This window comes from Siniperca chuatsi, linkage group LG7 (assembly GCF_020085105.1).
Source record: "Siniperca chuatsi isolate FFG_IHB_CAS linkage group LG7, ASM2008510v1, whole genome shotgun sequence".
NCBI lineage: Eukaryota > Metazoa > Chordata > Actinopteri > Centrarchiformes > Sinipercidae > Siniperca > Siniperca chuatsi.
The window spans coordinates 514320-539516 of record NC_058048.1 but is presented as its reverse complement, the minus strand read 5'-3'; the positions used below and the strand labels follow the sequence as shown (position 1 = coordinate 539516).

General features: G+C 41.3%; 1 protein-coding gene across 1 annotated transcript; it reads right to left on the bottom strand.

Moving 5' to 3' along the window:
* Nucleotides 1-928: 928 nt before the first annotated feature.
* Nucleotides 929-24846, bottom strand: gal3st2 (galactose-3-O-sulfotransferase 2). The gene is made up of 4 exons (XM_044202260.1): nucleotides 24653-24846; nucleotides 7589-7693; nucleotides 6168-6852; nucleotides 929-4594 (listed from the first exon to the last, which is right to left on the bottom strand). The coding sequence occupies exons 1-4, from the start codon at nucleotides 24829-24831 to the stop codon at nucleotides 3617-3619; spliced, it is 1947 nt and encodes a 648-aa protein (XP_044058195.1). The 5' UTR covers nucleotides 24832-24846; the 3' UTR covers nucleotides 929-3616.
* Nucleotides 24847-25197: the final 351 nt, after the last annotated feature.

Here is a 25197-nt window from a genome sequence, read left to right as displayed (position 1 = left end):
GATTGATGACGACTCAATGCCACATACATCGATACTGGAATGCTTGGGAATGTAGATTCCAGTTACAACATCATAAGTCTCTCTCTCCAGAAGAGTACAGTCCTAGGAAAAGCTAAGATACTGCACAGAACCCTCAAACTCCCAGGCCTCTGGTAGTGGACCTGAGCTTGAGGATGACACATACCACCCCATGGGGGGTGAGAGGGGATCTATCTATCTATCTATCTATCTATCTATCTATCTATCTATCTATCTATCTATCTATCTATCTATCTATCTATCTATCTATCTATCTATCTATCTATCTATCTATCTGAGAAAGAAACTGAGAAACTGAGCATAAATATTTTTTGTCATGGTGGCAGCATATACGCTGCCGTTGTATAGCATCATTGTCTGTCATTGGGTGTATTTTGATGCGATTCAGATGCTAATTCAAAATTCTTCAAAAATGTATTAAAATAACAATTTTACAGGATTGTTCATTGCTCTCTAAGTGCTTTCTAGTGTTCTACTGTAAGGATAACTGCTACAATATTTGAGGACCAAAGCAAAAGATAAACAGTATTTAGACATATTTTCAGTGGACGTATGAGTGTCTTGAACACATTGAGCATACAGATGGATGTTCCTATGAGGCTTTGATCCTTCTTTGATCATAAAACTGGTCCCTATTGGAGTCCACTGTCATCTATTTAATTCAATCTGACCTCAGCTTATATTTTCTGTGAAAGACAAAACTACAAACTTTTTACAGTCACCTTTCAGTCTACAGTCTGAGAGTTTTAAATATCAAAAAGATCAATTATCACTTTAATACTCGCTTCCATCATTCATTCAGTGAGGTTCCTTCACATACCCTTCTGCATTTCACACACAGTAGATATACATTTTTAAAAAAAGGGGATGAAGATTTCTGGAGACAAGCTTCTGGTTCAGTCATTTATTCTGCACAGGTAGAAACAAACCAACAAGTGAAATCAAATAAAGACTACCAATGAATAGACCATAAAAATATTCAATGTTCATTCTTCATGAATCAGTTCACTATGTGTAGCTCTGTCCCACATCAGGCTCTGCCTTCTTGGAAGGTCTCAGCCTATGAGGATGCATCCTTCAGAGGACTGAAAGCTGGTAGACTGAACCTGATTCTCCTCCACAATATCTACAGAGGATTCATCACCAGATTGTGCTACTAGTCTCACAGAGACCGAAGTAATGGTGCATTCAGGTGCTCCTTCTGAGCCTTTAAGGAAAAAAATATATATATCTGGGTTTACCATCAGGAAGTTGCACAAACAATGTGGTGAACTTGAACATGTTTCATGATACCAGAATTTATACTACTGGTTTTAAGTTCAACATTCTGACGACTGGTAAATACAAATTGTTTGGAATACAACAGCATGAGGGAGATTTTAATCACTTGAGATGGGAAATGTTGCTGACACCACTTGGTTGCTTCTAGCAGAATTTGTTTACCATTTAGTTGTAAAAATGAGTTGCATAATCTTTGACGCTAAGATTTTTTTCCAGAGATTTTGTTGATGTGGTTACTATTTATGACCATATTTATGTTTTCATCTTAGTAAAGAACATTAAAGTATCTCATTGAATTTCTAAATAATAAGGTTATGGACAAACGTGTATCATATGTTAACTAGTTCACACATGATGGTAAATGGACTGCATTTATATAGCACTTTTCTAGTCTACCAACCACTCAAACAACACATGCCAACATTCACCCATTCATACACTGACACACAAGTTGCCAACCTGCTCATCAGGGTTCAGTGTCTTGCTCAAGGACGTATGACACTCTCTGGAGAAGCTGAGGATTGAACCAGGAATCCTTCCGATTATTAGACAACCGCTCTACTCCCTGATCCATGCAGCATACATTACATACTCTTTGTTAATAAAACAGGCTGCAGGTCTTGAAATGTGGACTTTGGGCTGCCATCAGGACCTGTACAAAAGGCAGGTACTGAGAGCTTTCAGCATACTCAACCTACAGCAACTCTAATCTGTGCTTATTATCATTACAGTCCAATATTCAGCAAACTGATAATAAAATAGAAATATATATTTTTACATAAGTGATCAAGGTCTTCATAAATCATTTAATGTCCTTTCTTGAACATCATTCATATGTGTTGTTTTGACCAAATATTGCTTTATTTTCATTACATAATTAAAGTAAGACTCTCAAAACATAAATTAAATGCAGTTATCATTTGGTATTCTATGAATGAGCACACAACTCTGTCTCTCTCTGATAAAAGAAAAGAAGATTGTTCTCCTGTCCCGCTCCTTCTAGTCTTTATGCCAAGCTTGGCTACCCACATCCTGACTCCAGCTCAGGACTTAACACACAGACATGAGATCGTACTAATACAAAGGCTTGTGTCAATTGAAAGATCTTTCAGTATAATGCAATACAAACTAAAGCAACTATAATGATCTTTACCCTAACCTTAACCATGAGAGTTGAATCAACACCTCTCTGACTGTATCAACAAAAACTGAATATGATAAGCCTCATAAATGTGGAATTTATTGATGATGCATTGGATGTAACAGAGTGTGCCTAATAAACTAGCAACTTGGTGTTGAATATGACATGACAATGCTTTCTCCTTGACACACTTTTGGCTCATGACAAGGTACATTAAAAAAACTGTGTTTTTTTAATGGTCAGGTTTCTATAAAATTGGGCATCATGACGAGAGACTGTCCTCCAGAAAAACAGCAGCAATAGTCATGTGGTCAAACGCTTAAAACAATGTTTGTTTATGTCTTCTTGTCGAGCAACTTTGAGTGGACAATGACAATGTTGTCTCTGAGAAGCAATGGTGGAAGTAGTGTGATTGTTATAGTGCCGGAGGAGGTCGGAGTGGATGGTTGGGAGTACAAAGTGTCTTACTTTGACATTAGAGACCAGTGCTCGCATCCCATTTACTACCGCCAGTCAGTTTTTGTTTCTTTTAACCATGATCACTGTTGTTCCCTAGTGTTAACCATGTAGATTAGTTTTCAAACCTTAACAATGGAGGTGGTAAATCAGAATTTTGAATCATTTTTGTAACGCACATACCTCTTTTGGAAGGCGCGAATAAACAATGTCATCCTGATGATAGGACCGCCAGATCAGAAAACGCTTTAATTTTCTAGATATATTCATAATCAAAAAATTCAACTTGCAATTTGTTTGATGCCACCATCAGGCCAAATTTTCCACTTTCCACGGAAGAGATATCTTTGTCTGACAGCCACAAAACTTGGTAAATTCATGTTATTCACAGGATGAACCCTTTCAATTTAGGACACTGTGACACCTTTAGGAAAACCTTTATATTTTTACTACTACTACCTTACTACTGGTAAGGCTATGAGAACAGCAAAACAATATGTTGTTTGTTCCATCTTTACACCTTCATTTTGTAGGTTATAATGGACACTACTTTCTCTTTAGGGGTCACTAGCTGCTTTACACTTTAGTTTTCATAATTATAGAAAGTGAACATTAGAGGGAACAGCTGTTTTCATATTGCTGTTTTATATAGAGTATGAACTAAAACATCTTCCCGTGACTATTAGTCACAGTTACCGCTCATAGCATATTTGTTTTGTTGTTAGCTTCCGTGTGTGTTAACAGAGCACTTCTGGAGGCCTTTTGGTTCTTGAGATTTGAGAATTTGTATCTTGTAATCTGTCTGTGATTCATTCCCATCATACTGGTTCTGTCTGAGTGTTGACGCTGTGGAGCAATCCTAGTTGCTTGTCTGTGCTTAGCAGCTAGCTCGGGGAACTGCTGGGTGTACAGACGGTCTGTGTACTGCAGTTCTGGAGTTATAAGTCTCTGACATTTTGTTCTGGTTTGTCTGTCTATATGTGGGTTTAGGTTATAGCCCTGAATGACAGCTGCTCCATATTGGAATGGCTTCAGCCCAGCATCTTTTATCTGGGACGGGTCGACTGCCACGCCATCTTTCAGGCAGGTGTTTGCTAGCTTGGCTTGTAGCTTTCTCAACTGAGATACTTCCCTCTTCATCTGCTCTTGCCCAACCAGACTATCCACTTTGTGCCAGAAGGTGGTGTTAAAGTGCAGATAGATCTTCCAGTCAAAAGCGTTCCACCTCTTGATTTTCTCTGCAGTGTTTGGTGAAAGGGGGTGTCGAGTTTGTTCACTGCGACTGTTGAGCCTAAAGGAAACCACGTCTTCCAGGGACCAGCAGAGGGCATACTTAAGTAAGATCATGGACTCATCAAAGTATTCAGAAATAAGAATAAGGTGGAAGTCCCGTTCAGTGGCAGCAATAGCCATATTGGCTCTATCCTCCAGGTCTTCAGCATCAGCTGCAACGTTGTTGTCAAAGCCAAAGTCGAAAGCCAGGATATTGTGAGCGTAATGGTTGTTGGACACTGATGAGTTGTAGTTTCTCCAGCTGTTGTCTAGGAATTCGTTCAGGTTGTGAGTCTTGTGGAAGGCTGGGATGCTCTTGTAATACATATAGATGGACTCCATCATGGCCACAGGATTCCTCAGGATGGAAAAGTAGAAGGTATCCTTAGGCATCACTTTTGCCACCTGGGACATAACATATGGCATGTTGAAAAATTTAAGTTCTTCTACTTCACTATCACTGAAATAAATTTTAAAAAATGAAATGTTATTTTATTTTTATAGGCAAGAGAAATTAAATCTATCATACATGTGTTTAGTCACAAGTGTATCTAGTTTATTTCCATAAGAGATCATTATAAATAATAGCCAAGAAAGACATTTATTTCAGCTTGTATTAACTCAAACAGATTTTCAGTGGGTCAAAAGTTTAAATATACCAGGTTGACTGACTGTGTCTTTAAACTGTATGGAAGATTCCAGAAATTGACAGAATTATTTTTGGAAGCTTTCGATAGGCCAATTGTTATAATTAGAAGTTAATTGGGAATGCACCTGCATTTAACCTTAGACCCTTAGAGTCAGTGTCTTTTTGCACTCGATATCATGGGAAAATCCAAGCAACTTAGCCAAGACATAAGAAAAAGAATTCTGTTCCTCCACAAGTCTGGTTCCTCCTTAGCAATCTCCAAGCGACTGAAGGTCCCACGAGCGTCTGTGCAAAACATTGTACGCAGGTATCAAAATCTTGGAACCACACAGAAACTGAACTGTTCAGGAAGATGGAGAAAATTATGTCCTAGGACTGAACAGACCATGGCCTGAAAGGTTCAACTGAACCCCAAGATAACAACAAAGGAGCTGGTGAAGGAGTTGGAGGCACAACGCTTGTAGAAGGTCTGATTGAAGTAAATTAATTAAAAGGCAATGTCACCAAATACTAGTGTATTTAAACTTTTGACCCACTGAAAATATGTTTGAGTAAATAAAAGCTGAAATAAATGTCTTTCTTGGCTTATTATTTTGAAATGATCTCTTATGGAAATAAAGTAGATACCCTATTGACTTAGTTGTGAAAAAGAGTTTGAATGTCTTTAGCCTATGTGTATTTAAATATATTGCCTCAACTATATATGTGGGGACCATACCATAAGTGGGGAACATATTATATGTGTCTAACATACAGCATACCCTGCCCCCATTAGCAACCCACATTCACAGGTCCACATGGAGCTTTTTGGCCTTCACTGAGTTTGCCTAAATGAATCCCAAATGCCAGCCCATCACTAACTAAAGGGGGTTCCACATAGACATGTTGCTGGGACTATCTGTAATCTGACTAATCAGGTTGCATCTGTTTCTCTACAATATTTTAGTTTTTTTAATAAATGTCAATATGAAGATGTGAAGATGTCAAGTGCTCCACTAATACCATGCCTTAGCCCAAACAGTAGTCCACATTTTGTAAGCAGACACAAACCATTTGGGCCCACATGGAGCTGATTGACAGTTTTGGACCTTACTCAGGTTGCCCAAATGGGGCCCAAATGCTAGCCCATCATTAACCAATGTGTTTATCAGTTCCACCTTACCCACATTTAGCATTTAAGGGCCCTCACAATTTGCCCATCTGAAGCATGTTTCCACATTTAGCCCACATTCAGCCCATATGGAGTCCGTGTGGACATGAAAACTAGGCTGTAAATTAATCTACACAACTTGAATCATGATGAGTATGCGTGAATCTGATATAGCTCACCTCAGATTTTTTAAACCTCATGTGGTTGCACATGATGTGGAACTCCCTCACACTTCTGCTGCTGACACCTTCCACAAAATGTGAAGCAAAGAAGAATGGGTAAAACAACTGGCTGTGTCTGTTCAGAGGGAGGGCAAAGGTCAAGTTCCTGCTTTCACCATAGCGATACAGGATGTTTAAGATGGTGCTGCTTGCTGTTTTGTGTGTCTTGAGGAAAACAATATGAGACTTCGGGTGGCAGGTTGCTTTAGTATGGACACTGTTGATGTGACCCTTTAAAAAACTGGATGGAGAAGGAGTGCTGATGAGCCTTTTGTCTGTGCCTGCAGTTAAACCCTTCCTTGTACTGTGGAGGACCAAAGACCCTGGAAGTCTAAGGCTCAGTTTGTTTCCATGTTTTGGCAGAAGTAGCTTTCCAGGTGAAACTTTTCTTGCCTCCATCTGAGAGCCTGTAGCAAGGTTGACAATTTTATCTACATACAGAATATAATCTGGTGGCTTTCCATATCCCTCATTCTGATGATGACGATCTCCAGTTCTTTCTGTCTGTATTGACTTCACGTCTGGCTTAACTGCCAGTGAAGACTCAGAATGGAGGCCTTCCCAGACATTTTGCAGAGTAGGAAACAGGTGCTGTTTATTGACAGTGAATCTCAGATGTGGGAGTCCTGTCAGCTTGTCATTCCTGGAAGAAGTCATAAACACAGTCACTATGATGTAATATAATGTACAGCACTTAAACATTTGTACATATGTAATGAGGTTTGGAGAAGGCGTTTTGGTTTCATTAAATGTCTTCAGTTCGTGACACACAGGTGCACGATTTCCCAGGAAATATTGGGATCTCAATTCCCAGCATTCAACCCAACCCCATGGTTTAAAAACTGGGGCGAATGCTGCCACCATATACATCACCTGACTCCAGATCAGCCAGTAGCAAAATTCAATTGCAATAGCCGAGTTTCAACCTATAGAGGGCAGTAGCTATGCATATTTATAACACAATATGTACAATTCAAATACTTTGCACTAAAATGTCAAGGTTTGGACCTGAATCCATCAACAAACTACTTTATACCCATATAGATTAGTTTTCAGCTGACAAAAGTGATTTGGGGGTTTAGTTACTCTTTAAGTACACCACAAGTACTATACCACATCAAGCTTCAAATCATATTATCATTATACTGAAAGTATTTTCAGCAGCAATATCTCCTTTCTTTCAATAGTGGTATCTTTATCAAGCGTGTGACAGACTGACAAACTGGCCCACGTTATTTTGTATGGAAAGTGACAAACTTACATCAATGAAAATTGGGGGAAAAAATCCATATTATATAGTTAACATGACTTTGGTCAAAGGCTTATAGTTATTGTTTGCCCAGAACTTGGACAGTTCAGTATTGCGAGTGTGACTTTACCTGGCCTGGCGGGCGACAAATGTCTGAATGGCAATACAGACCACGAGCAGGATGAGTAATATCCACAGAGAGTGACGCTTGCTGCACAGCCCTTTCCTCACACACCTGCAGGGGGCACAACACACACACACACACACACACAGTGTGAAGCCTGAGAAAGCTTATTGCACTTATTGAAAGTCGCTTTGGATAAAAGCGTCAACTAAATAAATTTAATGTAATGTATAGCTCCTTAAAGAAGCATTGTGTAGGCTTTAGTGGCATCTAGCGGTGAAACTGCAGTTTGCTACCATTTGAATACCGCTTGCCTCACCCTCCCCTTCCAAGTGTGTAGGAGAAACTAAATTTGAGAAAAACACGAAAGGCCGAATCCAGAGCAAGTGTTTGGTTTGTTCGTTCTGGGCTACTGTAGAAATATGATGGTGCAACATGGCAGCCTCCGCGGAAGGGGACCCACTCCCTCTTTAGATATAAAGGGCTTATTCTAAGGTAACGAAAACACGACTCATATTTTCAGGTGATGATATACTGATGAAAACATACTTATACATACATATAAATATTATATTCCGTTTCTGCCAATAGCTCCTCCTCAATGTTAAACACTGGGCTTTTAAATAAAATATGATCTGGTGCAGTTAGTGTTGTCCAAAACCAGTATGATAAATATGATACAATTTTATTGATTAAAAAAAATTAATGAAAATTTACTATTACTATTATCTTTTCCATCTGCAGCATTGTTCAGTTATAATCCAGAAACATAACAGTGATTTCTTTAAACATTGTGCAATGAACATCACTCGACATTTCTTGTTTGAACTGGACCTAAAATCTTTTGTAATGAAAATCTTCAAATTAAGAGATTAAGAGATTTTGAGAGCAGCTGCAGATGGATGGCAAACCCTGTGTGGAGACTTGGTTCAGAATGGAGGTAATGACAGCATGAGAGAACACCAGTAACCTTTTTGCCATCACAAGTCTTCCATCGACTCATACTGCTTCAGGGTGAAACAGTATATCAAACTATGATGGAATGAATTTTCCATTTTAACAGACTCACAGAAAACCACAGTCTATACAGTGTCTTGCCAACAAATACTCTCCTGATCACCACACTTGCTTCAAATAATCACATTTGTTATTTGTTTATTTAGATTTTCCATTCAACCTTTATTGTACATATATTTAGTGGAAGCACCACCACCATGTTACACAACTCATTAACTCCATATTTTAGAACAGTAGTAGTAGTTATTCTGGAGCTGACGAAGACCATGTGATAGTTCTGAATGGACTTTGAGGTGAAATTGTTTCCTTAACAACTGAAAATTTGTTTTCAAATTTTGGAACATGCAAGGCCCAAAGTCCTGCATGTTACCTCATCCTGAGGCCCTGTCTTTTAGAGAGGACCCCAGTAGTGTGGTCAGAAGTAAGTGAAGAAGTGAGCTCAAAGACAACTAGGTTCTGAAACTCTATTTCTGCTTAACAATCACCAGAGTTTAATCGATTGATATTACAGGCGCAAAAATATCAAGGAGCGTACCAGAAACAACAGTATAACAGCCTAGCACAGCGAATAAACTACAACACACAAACCTGGCAGAGCATCCACACAAACGTACCGTGTTTACGCAGGGGGTGTAGCGTGAGCAGCATGTTAGCAGCAGCTTCCGTGCTTCGTCTGTGTCTACACAGGATGCGTTCAGGCACAGTATTTAGTGTAGGCCACCTGCCTTTTAACAGGGCTCTGAGCCCAACACACAATCACTGTAGTTACACATTAAAACATAATAAAATAGAAGCGCAAAATATGCTTTGGGTCGCTTTTATGCATGTATAGCGTGAGTAAAACGTGAGCCGTTACACGACCTATGTAGACAGATGGACTGATTAAAATAGAAGCATATCTGTTTCGTTGGATGTGCGTGAGATGGACAACTGAAAAACGCAATTGAAACACCTCCATTGTATATACATGAGCAGCAGAGGCTGAGATATCCAGATTTTTTTTGTCTCTAGTAAAGGTTCAATTTCCAAAAACACTGGGTCCTACATTTCTCATAATGCAACTCTATAGTGTGTTCTTGTTAGAGTTCTCAGACCATTTTCACAATTGAGAATGACTTCCAGATGGGAGCCGAAACGTCTTGATTCTAAATACAGTGTCCAGATGACTACGACTGAAACCTTTTCTACGATGGAACACTCCTGGACGAATGAGGGACTACACCGTCTTGCTATCACTTGAGGAATTTTCTCTTTTATGTCTCAGACCATAGCATAGCTGTATGTTTTAATTGTCTTACCGCTTATGTTTCTGATAGTGGCGTCTCCCACAACCAGAGTTACAGATTAATCTCTTTAGATGGGGTCCAAACCTATCAGTAGTCATCTCCACTTCTCCTCATTGAGATTTATCGGTGGTTCAAAACTGTTTTCCAGTTGTAACATCATAGTCTGCTCTGTGTTTATACCCACCTTTGGGTCAGTCTGATTTTAACAAATCAGACTGAGACTCACCTTGGGTTCCTGTCTACCTAGCATCCTTAGACTTAGTTCCTTTTTTCTTATATATCTTGACCTATATATGATCTCAGGCATACAAAGCTGGTTTAGACTAGTTTCTACAACTGTGTAACTGCGACCCCTCCTCATACTGAATGCATATACATTTCCTAAAAATTATCTGAGCAAATGGTACTTCTCTGTCTTACTCTCTGCAGACCAACAATACTCTGTCTGATTCAATTCAATTCAAGGGATAGGGAGAGGTTTAGAGAGAGAGGTTTAGAGATAGAGAAGGAGAGAGGAAAGAGGTGCATCATTGGAAGTCTCCCGGCAGTCTAGGCCTATAGCAGCATAACTAAGGGATGGTTCAGGGCTTACTCCAGCCAGCCCTAACTATAAGCTTTATCAAAGAGGAAAGTCTTAAGCCTACTCTTAAATGTGGTGTTGAGGAGAGGAACTGATAGCTCCCATTCTACTTTTGGAGACACTAGGAACCACAAGTAACCCTGCATTCTGGGAGCGCAGTGTTCTAGTCGGGTAATATGGTATTATGAGATCTTTAAGATATCGTAGAAAAGGTTTCAGTCGTAGTCATCTGGACACTGTTTTCAGAATCAAGGCGTTTGGCTCCCATCCGGAAGTCAATTGAGAATGACTTCCGGATGGGAGCCAAACGTCTTGATTCTGAAAACAGTGTCCAGATGACTACGACTGAAACCTTTTCTACGATAGAACACTCCTGGACGAATGAGGGACTACACCGTCTTATCTTTAAGATATGATGGCGCCTTACCATTAAGAGCTTTGTAGGTGAGGAGAGGATTTTAAATTCTATTATGGATTTTACAGGGAGCCACTGCAGAGAAGCTAATATTGGAGAAATACGATCTCTTTTCCTAGTACTTTTCAGTACATGTGCCGCAAGCATTCTGGATCAACTGGAGAGTCTTAAGGGAGTTATTTGGGCAGCCTGATAATAGGGAATTGCAATAATCCAACCTAGAAGTAACAAATGCTTGGACTAGTTTTTCGGTATTATTTTACATGATTATTTTGAGACAGGATGTGCCTGATTTTTGCAATGTTGCGTAGGTGAAAGAAGGCAGTCCTTGAAGTGTGTTTCACGTGGGTGTTAAAGGATAAATCCTGATCAAAGATACCTCTGAGGTTCCTTACGGTGGTGCTGGAGGCCAGGGCAATGCCATCTAGAGTAACTATATCTTTATATAATGTGTCTCAGAGGTGTTTGGGACCAAGTACAATAATTTCAGTTCTGAGTTTAACATCAGAAAATTGCAGGTCTTTATGTCCTCAAGGCATGCTTGAAGTTTAGCTAACTGGTTAGTTTCATCTGGCTTCCTTACATTTCATCGATAGATATAATTGAGTATCATCCGCGTAAGGTAAACAGAATCTGTCCAAGCACAGAACCTTGTGGAACTCTGTGACTAACTTTGGTGTGCATGGAGGACTCGCCGTTAACATGTACAAACTCAGTTCGATCTCATAGATAGGACTTAAACCAGCTTAGTGCGGTTCCTGTAATGCCAACTACATGTTCCAGTCTCTGTAATAGGATGTGATGGTCAATGGTGTCAAATGCAGCACTGAGATCTAACAGGACAATTACATTGTCTGATGCAATTAAAAGGTCATTTGTAATTTTCACCAATGCTGTCTCTGTGCAATGATGCACTCTATGTCCTGACTGAAAATCCTCAAATAAACTATTGTTATTTAGAAAGTCACACAACTGATTGGCGACTGCTTTCTCAAGGATCTTAGAGAGAGAGGGAAGGTTAGATATAGGTCTATAATTGGCTAAAACCCCTGGATGAAGAGTGGGCTTTTTAAGAAGCGGTTTAATTACAGGTACGTAGCCTGTTAATAAAGACAGATTGATCATATCCAGTAACGAAGTGCTAACTAAGGGTAAAATGTTTTTAAGCAGCCTAGTTGGAATGGGGTCTAAGAGACAGGTTGATGGCTTAGATGAAGAAATCCCTGAAGTTAGTTGCAGAAAGTCAGTAGGAGCAAAGCAGTCAAAATATATATCAGGTTTTACAGTTGTTTCTAAGGTTCCTGCGTTTGAAGATAAATCAGTACCGGTTGAGGGCAGGACGTGATGAATTTTGTCTCTAATAGTTAAAATTTTATTATTAAAGAAACTCATGAAGTCGTTACTACTGAGGGCTATAGGAATACATGGTTCAACAGAGCCACGACTCTCTGTCAGCCTGGCTACAGTGCTGAAAAGAAATTTGGTGTTGTTTTTATTTTCCTCTATTAGTGATGAGTAGTAGGCTGCTCTGGCATTCCACGGCATTCCTATATGTTTTAAGACTATCTTGCCAGACTAAACAAGATTCTTCCAGGTTGTTGGAACACCATTTCCTTTCAAGTTTTCGTGATATTTGCTTTAATTTGCGGATTTGGGGGTTATACCATGGAGCTAACCTTCTTTGTTTTATTATCTTCTTTTTTAGAGGGGCGACAGAATCAAGTGTCGTTCGCAGTGAGCCTGCAGCACTATCAACTAGATCAATTGGTCTTGTCCTCTGTTATATTGAGACATAACATTGAATTAAATGCAGATGGGATCGCTTCCTTGAATTTAGCCACAGCACTGTCAGATAGACATCTAGAGTAAGAGTTTTTGCCTAATGGCATGTAGTTCAGTAATAGCAGTTCAAAAGTTATTAAATAATGGTCCAATAATGAACTGTGCATGCGCCAACGTGCATGCTGCCTGTTGCCGTAGCTCCATCTCATCGTCTTACTTTTTCCAACTTTTAGCTTTCCTTTTTCTTCAAATCTTGAGTAACTTGTGTGTAAGTATAATTTACACTATGCTCTTTTCGAAAATGAGAGTAGAAAGTGTTTTAGTACTTTTTTTTGCCGTGAAACTTCTTCTCCTGCTAATCGGTCAGGGCACCGCTGCAGAACAGCTGTTTGGCCGCATTGTTTACATGTGGGAACAGCTGATCACACTGAAGCCGAGCGGCATGGCGCCCAGGACAACCGATGTCCCCACTGAGATCTGGAGGAGGACACACAGAGGATGCAGAGGTGGAACGAAGTGGCGAGGGAAGAGAGAGGGGTCCAGACAAAAGAGACTTAAGAACAAGAGATTTAAGCCGTGTCTGCCTTCTCTCGTCATGGGCAACGTGAGATCACTGGCGAATAAAATGGACGAGCTAACGGCGTTAGCCCGGAGTCAGACGGAGCTCCTTGAGTGTAGTTTGATGTGCTTCTCAGAGACATGGGTACACCAGAATATCCTGGATCATGACGTTTCCATCGACAGCTTTCAGACTGTTCGGGCCGACAGGCATCACACCGGGAGTGATAAGCAGAAAGGCGGCGGGCTTGCTGTTCTGGTCAACAACAGATGGTGTAACCCTGGTCACGTTACTATCAAGCAGAGTATCTGTAGCCCAGAAATTGAACCAGAAATTGAACTGTTAGCTGTGGGACTCCGGCCATATTATCTGCCACGTTAATTCTCACATGCCATTGTTGTGGCTGTTTACATCCCCCCCTCTGCTAACTTGGCATCGGCGTGCAAAGCTATTCACACCGCCATAGCACAACTCTAGACTCAACACCCGAGTGCACTCATATTAATCTCGGGTGACTTCAACCATGTCAGTGTTTCAACAACACTGTCTAATTTCACCCAGTATGTGAGTTGTCCCACTAGAGAGGAGAGGACACTGGACCTGCTGTATGCTAACATTAAGGACGGGGGTAGCTCAGACCACAACCTGGTTCACCTCAAACCTTGCTATGTGCCTCTGGTTAAAAGGCATCCTGCAACCACAAGGACAGTGAGGAGATGGTCAGAGGATGCCTATGAGACACTGCAGGAATGTTTTGAGGTGACAAACTGGGATGTACTCTGTGAGCCTCATGGAGAGGACAATGATGGGCTCACTGCGTGCATCACTGGCTACATTAACTTCTGTGTGGACTGCAGTGTCCCAACTAAGATGGTCCATTGTTATCCAAATAACAAACCGTGGGTAACAAAGGACATCAAAGACATCCTGACTGCCAAGAGGAGGGCCTTTACCAATGGTAACAGAGAGGAGGTGAGGGCAATCCAGGCTGACCTGGAGCAGCATGAAGAGCATCACTGGCTTCAGACAGAGTGGCAGCAGAGGAGTTGAAAGCAGCTTGGACAGGGCCAGCGAACTTAATATGTTCTTTAACAGATTCGACACACCGACTCCTGCTCATCCCCCCTCTAACTCAGCTGCTGTCAGACTCGTCTGAGTCCACTGCTCCCCCCTCCTCCATCTTCCTGGGAGAGTCCTACTCCACCCTCAACTGGCTCTCAGGCTAACGGCCCTCTCATGACTGATGACTCCCACCCTCCCCCACCTGTAACCTCTGCTGTGTGCCTGACTGCTGACCAGGTGAGAGGACAGCTGATGAAATTCCACTTAAACACAGCTGCAGGCCCCAATGGCGTTTGCCCCGGAGTTCTAAAAGCCTGTGCCCCCCAACTATGTGGAGTCCTTCAGCATGTCTTCAACCTGAGCCTGAGTTTTCAAAGGGTTCCTATTCTGTGGAAGACATCTTGCCTCGTTCCTGTGCCGAAGACGCCGCGTCCTAGTGGCTCCAAGGACTACAAACCAGTGGCCCTGACCTCCCACATAATGAAGACCCTGGACATACTGGTGCTGGAACAGCTGCGGTCCATGGTCAGACCCCTCCTGGACCCCCTTTAGTTCGCCTACCTGCCCCGGCTGGGAGTTGAGGACGCCATCATCTTCCTGCTGAACTGCATCCACACCCACCTGAACAAGCCGGCAAGCACGGTGAGGATCATGTTTTTTGACTTCTCCAGTGCTTTCAACACCATCTGGCCAGCCCTGCTTGGTGAGAAGCTGGCAGCGATGCCCTCGTGTCCTGGATTGTTGACTACCTGACTGGCAGACCACAACATGTGCGCCTGCAGCACTGTGTCGGACAGCGTGGTCAGCAACACTGGGGCCCCTCAGGAGACTGTCCTCTCTCCCTTCCTCTTCACCATCTGCCACCTTCAGATGTTTTCTGATGACTCTGCTGTGGTGGGATGTATCAGCGGTGGTGATGAGACTGAGTACAGGGCTGTGGTGGGCAACTTTGTCTCATGGTGTGAGCAGAACCATCTGCAGTTTAATGCGACATAGTCTAAGGAGCTGGTTGTAGACCTACGATGGGCCAAGGAACCAGCGACCCTGGTTTCCATCCATCAGTGTGGACATTGTTGAGGACTACAAATACCTGGGAGTACACTTGGACAATAAACTGGACTGGGCTAAGAACACTCAAGCTGTTTACAGGAAGGGCCAGAGCCGCCTCTATTTTCTGAGGAGGCTGAGGACCTTCAACATCTGCCAGACAATGCTGAAGATGTTTTATGAGTCTGTGGTGGCCAGTGCTATCCTGTTTACTGTTGCATGCTGGGGCAGCAGGTTGAGGGTAGTGGACGCTAACAGACTCAACAAACTGATCTGTAAGGCCAGTGACATTGTGGGCATGTAGCTGGACTCTCTGGTGGTGGTTTCAGAGAGGAGGATGCTGGCCAAACTACATGCCATCTTGGACAATGTCTCCCATCCACTCCATGACGTGCTGGTCAAACAAAGGAGTACCTTCAGTGAAATACTCATCCCCCCATAATGCACCACAGAGCACCACAGGAAGTCATTCCTGCCTGTGGAAATCAAACTCTTTAACTCCGCCCTCTAAGTGTTAGTCTATATGACCCTAAGTTACTAAACTGGACTTTGGACCATTAACATCACTGCAATCCTTGAAAAAATTGTGCAATATTATCTGTTTAACACTCCGGTGCAATATACTCTGTTTTCAGTTTAATTTACTGATATTTATTCATCCTTATATTACTGCTGTGCAATATCCACCATCTCATAATTATCTTAACTTGACAGTACATGCACTATTACTTATTACTTATATTATTACATTGTATTATTATACCATACATACTTATCAGCCGGTAAATCCACTTTGTACTTTACACTTATTTTAATTTTATACTTATATCCACTTTGTACTTAATTTATCTTACCTGTACTACAGTGTATTATATTTTGATTTGCTTAGAACTTCTATTCCTGTGTGCACTGACGTGATTGAGCAGCTGTAACAAAAGAGTTTCCCCTCAGGGATTAATAAAGTATTTCTGATTCCAATTCTGATAATGAAGGATTCTGTGGAAAGACCACCAAATGTTCAATTTCAATGCCTTATACCAGAATAAGGTCGAGGGTGTGTTTAAAACAGTGAGTGACTTCATGTACACTCTGACAAAAGCCAATTGAATCTAATAATGAGATAAACGCACTACTATCATTTTAAACGTCGACATGAATATGGAAATCACCTACAATAATTACTTTATCTGTTTTAATGACTAAACTTGATTAAAATTCAGAATAAGTACCAGGTGCGATGTACACAATAACAAATAGAATTGGCTGTTGTGTTTTCCAGGTTGGGTGTGAAAGACTTTCGAATTAGTTATAAGTTTGTGGTTGATTTAATAGGCTTGAGTCGAAAATGGCTGCAACTACATCCTCGGCCGATGCCACGAGGAATGGGAGTATTAATATGACTGGGCGGAGTGGATTCATTTAGGGTAACACAGGGCGACTGTGGCTTAGTGGTAGAGCGGGTCGTCCACTAATCGGAAGGTTCGATCCCAGCTTCCGCCAGCCCCCATGTCGAAGTGTCCTTGGGCAAGACACTAAACCCTAAATTGCTCCCGAGGGCTGTGCCTTCGGTGTGTGAATGATTAGTTACTTTGATGAGCACTTCTGCCATTTGTGTGTGAATGTGATATGTAGTTGCAGCGCTTGAGTAGTCAGAAAGACTAGAAAGGTGCTATATAAATACAGTCCATTTACATATTCTTCATGACCCAGCCAGGTTTCAGTAAGACAAAATAAGTCAGTATGATACTCTGATATTAAATTGTTCACTAGTACACCTTTAGATGACAGAGATCTGATGGGTCCACGTTTAATTCTCCTATTGTTCTATTTCAGCATTCTTGTTTAGGTTTTTATGTATATCACCTCTTCTGTTAACTTTTGTTTTTATTAATTTAAGTGGTCGGGGGGCGGTTTTTGCGTGGGTAACTGCCACTGGAAGCGCAGAGAAGGACTGCAACTCTGCCTCCTGGTCTCAACTCTGAGTTGTCATGGTTTAGGTCCACTAATAAAATCAGTCAGATTTCTGGATATGAGAGCTGCTCCATCCAAAGTGGGATGAATGCCATCTTTCCTAATCAGACCAGGTCCCAAAAAGTCCGGCAATTATCTCCAAAGCCCACATCGTTTGCTGGACACCACCTCGACAGCCAGCAGCGGAATGAAGACATGCGGCTAAGCATGTCATCACTGGTCAGGTTTGGCAGGGGCCCAGAGAAAACTACGGAGTCCGACATTGTCTTTGCATATGTACACACTGACTCAACTTCATTACCACCAACATGAATAGCGATCTTACTGTATTTACGTTTGTCCCTAGCCAGCAGTTTTAAATAGGATTCAATGTCGCCCACTCTGGCCCCAGGAATACATTTGACTATGGTCGCTGGTGTTGCTAACTTCAAGATTCTCAAAATGAAGCTGACAATAATCAGAGTTGGTTACTCAGCGGGTGTGTCGCTGAGTGGGGAGAAATTGTTAGAAACAAACAGGTTGGTCATGAACCATGGGCTTCTGCTTAGGGCTATGCCTTCGGACAGTCACCTAGCCTCCCTGGTTTCCCGGCTGGTCTGGAGCTGCCGGGAAACGGCTAACAGGAGCTACCTGTGGTCGGTCCGCACTGGCTACTGAGTGGCTACTCACTAAGCCTCACCTCCAATGCCACAAACTACATTTATTACATGTACCATTATAACTAAAGGAGGCAGAGGAATAGCTAAACATTTGAAACACCAAGCAAGAGAGAATGAGAGGGAGAGAGAGAAGCCATTGCTTGCTGCTAAGCTAAAGAATGGTAGCTAGCAAAAAATGAATAGCGTGTAAACTGTGGGATTAGCGAGAAAGTTGTTAAATGAAGGAGAGAGCTATGAGTGCTTGAGCAGAACTAGTGTACGTATAAATGTATAGCAGATAGTTTGTCACTATAATGAAGAATCGAACAAAATTAACTGTGATGAGCTAGAGCAGCAAAAATACGCTACTAGTAAAACACAAACACCGGTGACCGGAAATGAGACAATACGCTTACCGCAGCACGTCAGCACGTGATTGTCTGTTCTTTGCAAAGAATAAAACTTAGACAAACACTTTGGTATTTCTTGGTGTTTATTTCAGGTCTCACAAGTGAATTCTTTTTTTCCAACATGGTGTTTTTGGGGAAGTATTGTGTTTTAACGATTGTATGCAAAACAAAACAAAATTGTGCTGCCACGTAGGGTTGGATGGTTGAACTTACAAGTGCTGGACTTTCTCTCTCTCTCTCAACCCAACCGGCAGCGGCGGTTCTGAGTCTGGTTCTGCTCGAGGTTTCTGTCTCTTAAAAGTTTTTCCTTGCCACTATTGCCAAGTGCTTGCTCATGTGCAAATTGTTGGGTCTCTGTTAATAACATTATAAAGAGTACGGTCTAGACCTGCTCTATAGGAAAAGTGCAATGAGATAACTTCTGTTATGAATTGGTGCTATATAAATAAAAAATAAAAAAAACTAAACTTTGACACTGGAGATAGGCTACAAGTCCTGTCTCCTACTTGTTGTGGTTGTGAGGTTTAGGTTTAGCTACTAAAATACGTGGCTAAGGTTAGATTAAGATGGTGGTTTTGGGTGGCTTCCAGTCAGTGGAAGCTTTTTCAATATTTAACCAAGACCACTGTCTTTTCTTTAGTTGTCAGAAGAATTTTTTTACATAAAACACTGTCACCCCATGGTTTAAATGAGGAATATGACATAAAACCCTTCTTATAAAAACAATAATTACAAAATATAATTTCCTTTATTCCCTCTTTGATTATATGTCTCTCCCTGGTGCCAAGACCTACAACAAATACTGACTTGTTTCAACCTATTAGAGATGGGCGGATGATACCGAAGCTCCAAAGCTTCTTTCACTCCTGTGAAGCGCACAGTTTCAATACACTGTGCCGGATCTTGTGTCAAATGAAGACTATCACGTGACTGATTATGTCCAAAGCTTCAAATGCCAGTGGTACTTCAGAATGCGCTTCATTCCGTTTGACAGTTTTGAAAGTTTTACAGCTAAACTGTGTGATCAGCACATTAGTGGGATAAGAAGATCATAAGTATGAGAACATTTCCTCCTGATACCAAGTAATAATGTAATAAAAATAATAAGTTAATTTAATGAATATCACTCTCCAATCACATCACATTGCGACTCATATGAAATGTCACATAAATATCAACCATGAAGTTTAAAAACATGAGCCAATAGTGACTAAACTACACCAAAAAGGTAAATTAATGTTTTGTGTCAGCAAGAATATTTTATATCTAGGCTTTTTGGATAACACGTAATTATTTTACTGTAACATATTGCACATCTTTATTTAATGCAGCACCTTTGAACAAAAGTATACACATTTAATAGTAACACGCAGGATTCTTGGACTTTTATTTCACACATATGAGACTACAACTATTAAAACTAGTAATATCAGCGAGGTGTGGTGGCGCTTCGGCCCCAGTCTTGAAGGGCTGCTATAAGTGTTACAAGCCACCAGATGTCACTGTGTTTGCTGAGTTTGAAACCCTGAAGCTTCAAATCACTACTTCTAATGCATATTCTGCACAGTGTACACATATTTCTTTTTAAAAATAGAAATGTATTACAAAAATGTAAAAATATAAGTAAAATTTAAAAAAAATTCAGAAATGCATATTCCATGTCTACATGGCTACAGTCCTTTCTTTTGGACGTTATGTGTTTTCACTATATTTAGCAAATTGACTGATGTATTATTTTGTATCACGTGATCTCCTAATCGTAGGTGGACCTTTTTCAGGTATATATAGCCAGTTTTTGTTCACATGGATGCTTGCAAGATCTTGTAGGTCAAAATGTGGCATTTTAATAAAAACTTTTGGGAGCTTGGAAATTTCAGTGTGCGAGCAGCGTCTCCTTTTTCTTTGTTGTTGTTTTTTGTCCTGTACTGTCCAGTCACTGTTCAGTCATACTAGAAATGATCAATTCCAGCATTTCAGATTTGCTTCTAGTAACAACTAGCTAGAAACAACTAGCTGCCTGCAACTTAGGAGAAATATACGGTGGCCCTGAGAGCTCAACGCACTGCACCTTAAGAAAACACATGCAAATTAAGAAAACATCTTCATCAACTGACAACACGAGCAGCATTTAGAAAACACACTGTAAATAGAGAAACACGCTGCAAATACAAAAAACACAACCAAATACAGAAACGCTGTACAGCGGACAGGGCTGGGACACACTTTTTGTCCCACCAAAAAAACATGGATTTTAGCTCCTTTTCCAACACCACTTACAGATAGCGGACTTCAATTACTTCATGAGTCACAAACCATGGCATGTCCCAGCCATGTGCATCACTTTTTAGTGTCCCCTGGAAACTGTGTCCCTTGTTGTTGTCTGTGCACCGTTTCTGTATTTGGTTGTGTTTTTTCTATTTGCAGGATTTTTTCTAAATGCTGCTCATGTGTTGGTGAAAATGTTTTCTTAATGTGCTTGTGTTTTGTCTATTTGCATGTGTTGTCTTAAGTTGCAGTGTGTTGAGCTCTCAGGGCCACCATAGAACACATTAAAATTGCAAAACACTATGATAATCTTTGAAAACTGGTCAGCAGAGATGTTAAGTATAAGACCCTATTCTGACACTCAGTGAGGGGGGGAGACACAGGTTTCCCCAGGCTACAGCAACATCTGGAGCCCTGCCTGCTCCTCCTCCAGGCATCCCTCTGTAGCCCTCACAAACACACGAACTTTTAACTGCTGTTTGTAAGTGTAAGAGGTAGCTCCAGGTAGGCAACTCTTTTTCAAGAATTCCAGGCATCTCTCTGCCAGCAGTGGGCTGGAGCTCAGTCAAATGCACAGTCAGTGTGAGTGCAGATCAATGTGTCCTCCTAACTCACTGTGGACTGACGCAGCTTTTAATCTGTTCCTGGACAGAGATATTCTCACAATCAGTTCACCCTGAGCAAAGAAATCACATTTATGATCTAAACTAAACACTGGACTGTTGATATAAAGCCTGGGGAGAATGTGATTTGGATTTGGAACAGTTAGAAGAACACAAAGACATTTACATCAGTAGAGCAAACCAATTCTCAAATAAAAGATAGTATTTTGATTGTGATTGTGATACAATCAAAAGCTTTAAACCAGCTACTAAATTGACTAAATGAGATTGTTTTGTCAACTAATGAAAACAGCGTTTATGTACAGAAACTCAAAGCAGCAGAGTTATTATAATTCATCCTGTGAGGAACGTGAATGTCTGTACCACATTTCATGGCAATCCATCCAGTAGTCGTTGAGATATTTCAGTCTAAACCAAAAATGTCAACCTTGTGGTGGTACGAGACAAAATAGTTCATGGCAATAAGTCCAATAGCTGTTCAGTCTGGTAGAATGACTGGCAGAACAACCAAGCAACCAACACTGACATCCCTACATCCATACCATCAGTGTGGCTAAAAACTGAACTGATATGACAGCACTGATGTACACATGTACACATTAACAAGTTGGTGAGAAAATGACATTCCCTCTAACTAAAGGTAAAATCAGTCAACAGTCCAGTCCAGAGTGTCAAATTAGCAGCCAGTGTTTGATGGCATGAAGGAGACCTGAAATGTTTGTTCTGCCTTTAACATGTTGCAAAGCAAACGTTTTGGGTCAAGCCTGTAGCCCTGTCTGACCTTGGACTGGACTCAAGGCAACAACAGCAACCCACATCCACACAACCTGGAATACTGTTACACTTATCAGATCCAACCAGCAGACTGTAATCTGATGCTGATAAGCTAACATTTCACACTGGCTGGAACCTCTTATAGGATATCAGCACCGAGCTGAGTGACAGTAACCAGCATATGCTGATTTGGCCTTTTGATTTGGGTGCTGTTCACATGATAGTTTCAAGGTGGATTCATATGGTTTTGAGGCTTGTTCATTTAAAAAAAACTGTATTTTAACCATTGGCAGCTAGTGGAAAATTTTCTAGATAGGGCTGTGCCACATCCAATCAATTTCAGCAAACATCGCAGTATGATTTAATGCAAAAAAGTGAAGGTATCATAAAGGAATTCCTACTTTGCAGATAAATATTTAACTATTTTTATCCAACACAAAACAAAGCAGTAAGTAATGCCTTGACAAACACATCAGTGCATCTTATTTTGGTCACCCACACAGGCGAATTCAGTATAAAACATGACACTTGAATGGACATAAGCATGGGAATCAAGTGCTCTGAGGTGTAGAGATAGTAAACTCTAGCAAACTTCTGCTTCAAAACTCTCTCACAAGTGAATTAAATTGAATTATACTTAAAAATAAATTGTGGGGTCCCTGATAACCTGAAGGGGTTATCCCAGCCCACATGTTTAAGTGTCCTTGGGAGTCTCAAGGGCTGTGCCTTCGGTGTGTCAGTGTGTGTGAATGATTAGTTTCTTTGGACTGATGAGCAGTTAGCATCTGCCATCAGTGTGTGAATGGGGTGAATGTGATATGTAGTGTGAAGCGCTTTGAGTGGTCGGAAGACTAGAAAGGCGCTATACAAGTACAGTCCATTTACCAATACAAAACAGTTACAATGTAATCCTTTAGCAGTGACAGCATGCAGTCCAACAGCTCTGTTTGTACCGTCTTTGACTGCTTTTAAAAAAACAGGAAGTTAGCTGTCAAGCTGCTCCTCCAGCACACTGTCTAGGCTACAAAATCCACCAATCCCTTGAAAATGCCAGGGTTGTCCGAGGAGTCAGTCTCGTCATGCCCTCGCAAGGGCAACTCAAAAGCCCCACAAAACTTCACACGGTCAATTATTTTGGATTAAATGAGCCTGTTTTTATCCACCTCCTCACTGTGTTTCCTCACTGCAATCCTGTGGCCGGCGTCCATCTGCCTAGTGACGTTCACTCTGCCTAATGTGGCTAACGTTAGCTGGACAGAATTATCCATGTGTGTCCTCATGTGTCCTTACTTTCTCAGGTGCTTCATATCCCTCACTCCTGTAACTGTCCATGCTGGATCTGTCCCCGTTGTTTAAAAAGCAAGCACAGGAAGCAAAATAAGGCATCAGCATGACTGTAGCCAGCTAACCAGGCCTTCCTGGTGTAGCAGAGAGAAGCCTCGCACACACTGCTTCTCTTTCTCGCTAACCTGCTGTCTGACTGCGACGTCAGGTTGATCTGGTTGACCTTTCGGATTAGATTTGAGGACGCTGATTGGCAAAATTTTATGTCATACGTTCATATCTTTGGCTAAACTGCTACACAGACCCGCCTCCTGTGGGCGGTTTCTCCGTCGACTCAGAGCTGCTGAGACCTGCAGACAGGCGGAGGGGATGTGTAGGAAAAGCATATATGTTGCAGATGATTTTCTATCATATTTTACACATATTACTGGGTGCACTCCATTTCAAACACAAAATAATTCATTTAATTTATTATTATTAGTAGTAGTAGTAATGTTTTGTTTTTGTGGCACAAGGGGGGGAGGGCGCCCTAGCGCCCTCTATTGACTAGCCGCCACAGCTTTCTTGGTTAAACAAGAATTAAAATCAAAGAATACATTAGAGCATCTCATCAGAAGCAGAATATGTGCACATACACATATTCATCTTACAGCTGCCTGGACTGACCCATCCTGTACTTCAGTCTGACACACTTGACAGTAATTTTGTTTCACAGGAAATTACCTTAATTCACTGAGTTCCAACTCAGTGAAATGAATTAGGGCAATTGTCAGGGGAATAAAAAACAAAACACAAACCAAAAAAGTCAGTCTGAGTCAGGGGACACACCAAATAGACCTGGGGATGATTCAACCAGATTTCTAATGTAGTTGACCCAAACAGAAAGATAACAGACAGCAGCATGATGCTCCAACAATTAAAAAACAGCAGCCTAGCTACCACTGAGGACACTGAGGTATTATACTGCATTTTATTTCATTTTATTGTGAATTTGTGGGATTTAGCAACCCGGGTTGATTTAAAAACTTCCACATGGTGGACATTTTATCAGCTGATTCCAGTATTCCAACTGCTCTTTAAGTGTTCCAACAAAAAGAACATGGAGCTGTTTTAAGCTGCTGATCAGTTCCAGTCTTTGTACAGAGAGCGGTAGCCGACATGAGTTCTCTGTGAACTGCTGCTGCTTCTCGGTGGAATCTTAGCGTAGAGCGGAACATCTGAGGTCAGGATGCTTTTTACTAGGAAATGATAACTTGAGATATTCTGTATCTGTCCTACGGACTAGCCTACTGAGGCAGTAACGGGGACGGTACATGAGAGACCAGCGGCAGAGTAAGCAGAACATGAGTGGACTTACGAGGTTACAGAGCTCAGAGGCTGCTCTCTGATCCATCTCCTCGGTGGGGACGGCATCTCCCCGAAACCCCCGATAAACTCCCGCTCCGTCTGTGTCCACGATCCCAGTCCTGTCTGCCCCCCCCTCTCTCTCTCAGTGTCTATGTCTAGCTCTCTCGACTCCTCCTGCTGAACCGTCATCACATGAGCGCTCACACAGACAGAGGCCGAGAGACATTAGGCATGAGCAAGGAGAGAGAGAGAGCTATCGCTCTCACCAGCTGAGGTGAAATTCTGTCAAATTCAAGTTTGCTTTATTGACATGAGTATCATTTAACATCGTATTGCAAAAGCAGGTTGTACAAGGTTACAGCGGTCTAACAGTTCATAATGTAAGAAAAAAAAGAACACATGGTCCGCATATTACAGCTACATTTATAGACACAAACTTGCCTACACTATAGCCTACAGCTTCTGTACAATCCTACCCTCATATACTATAAGGAATTGGCTGTGATAATGTGAATTAGCCATGGAAGATGACATAACCAAAAGGAGTCTGATTTC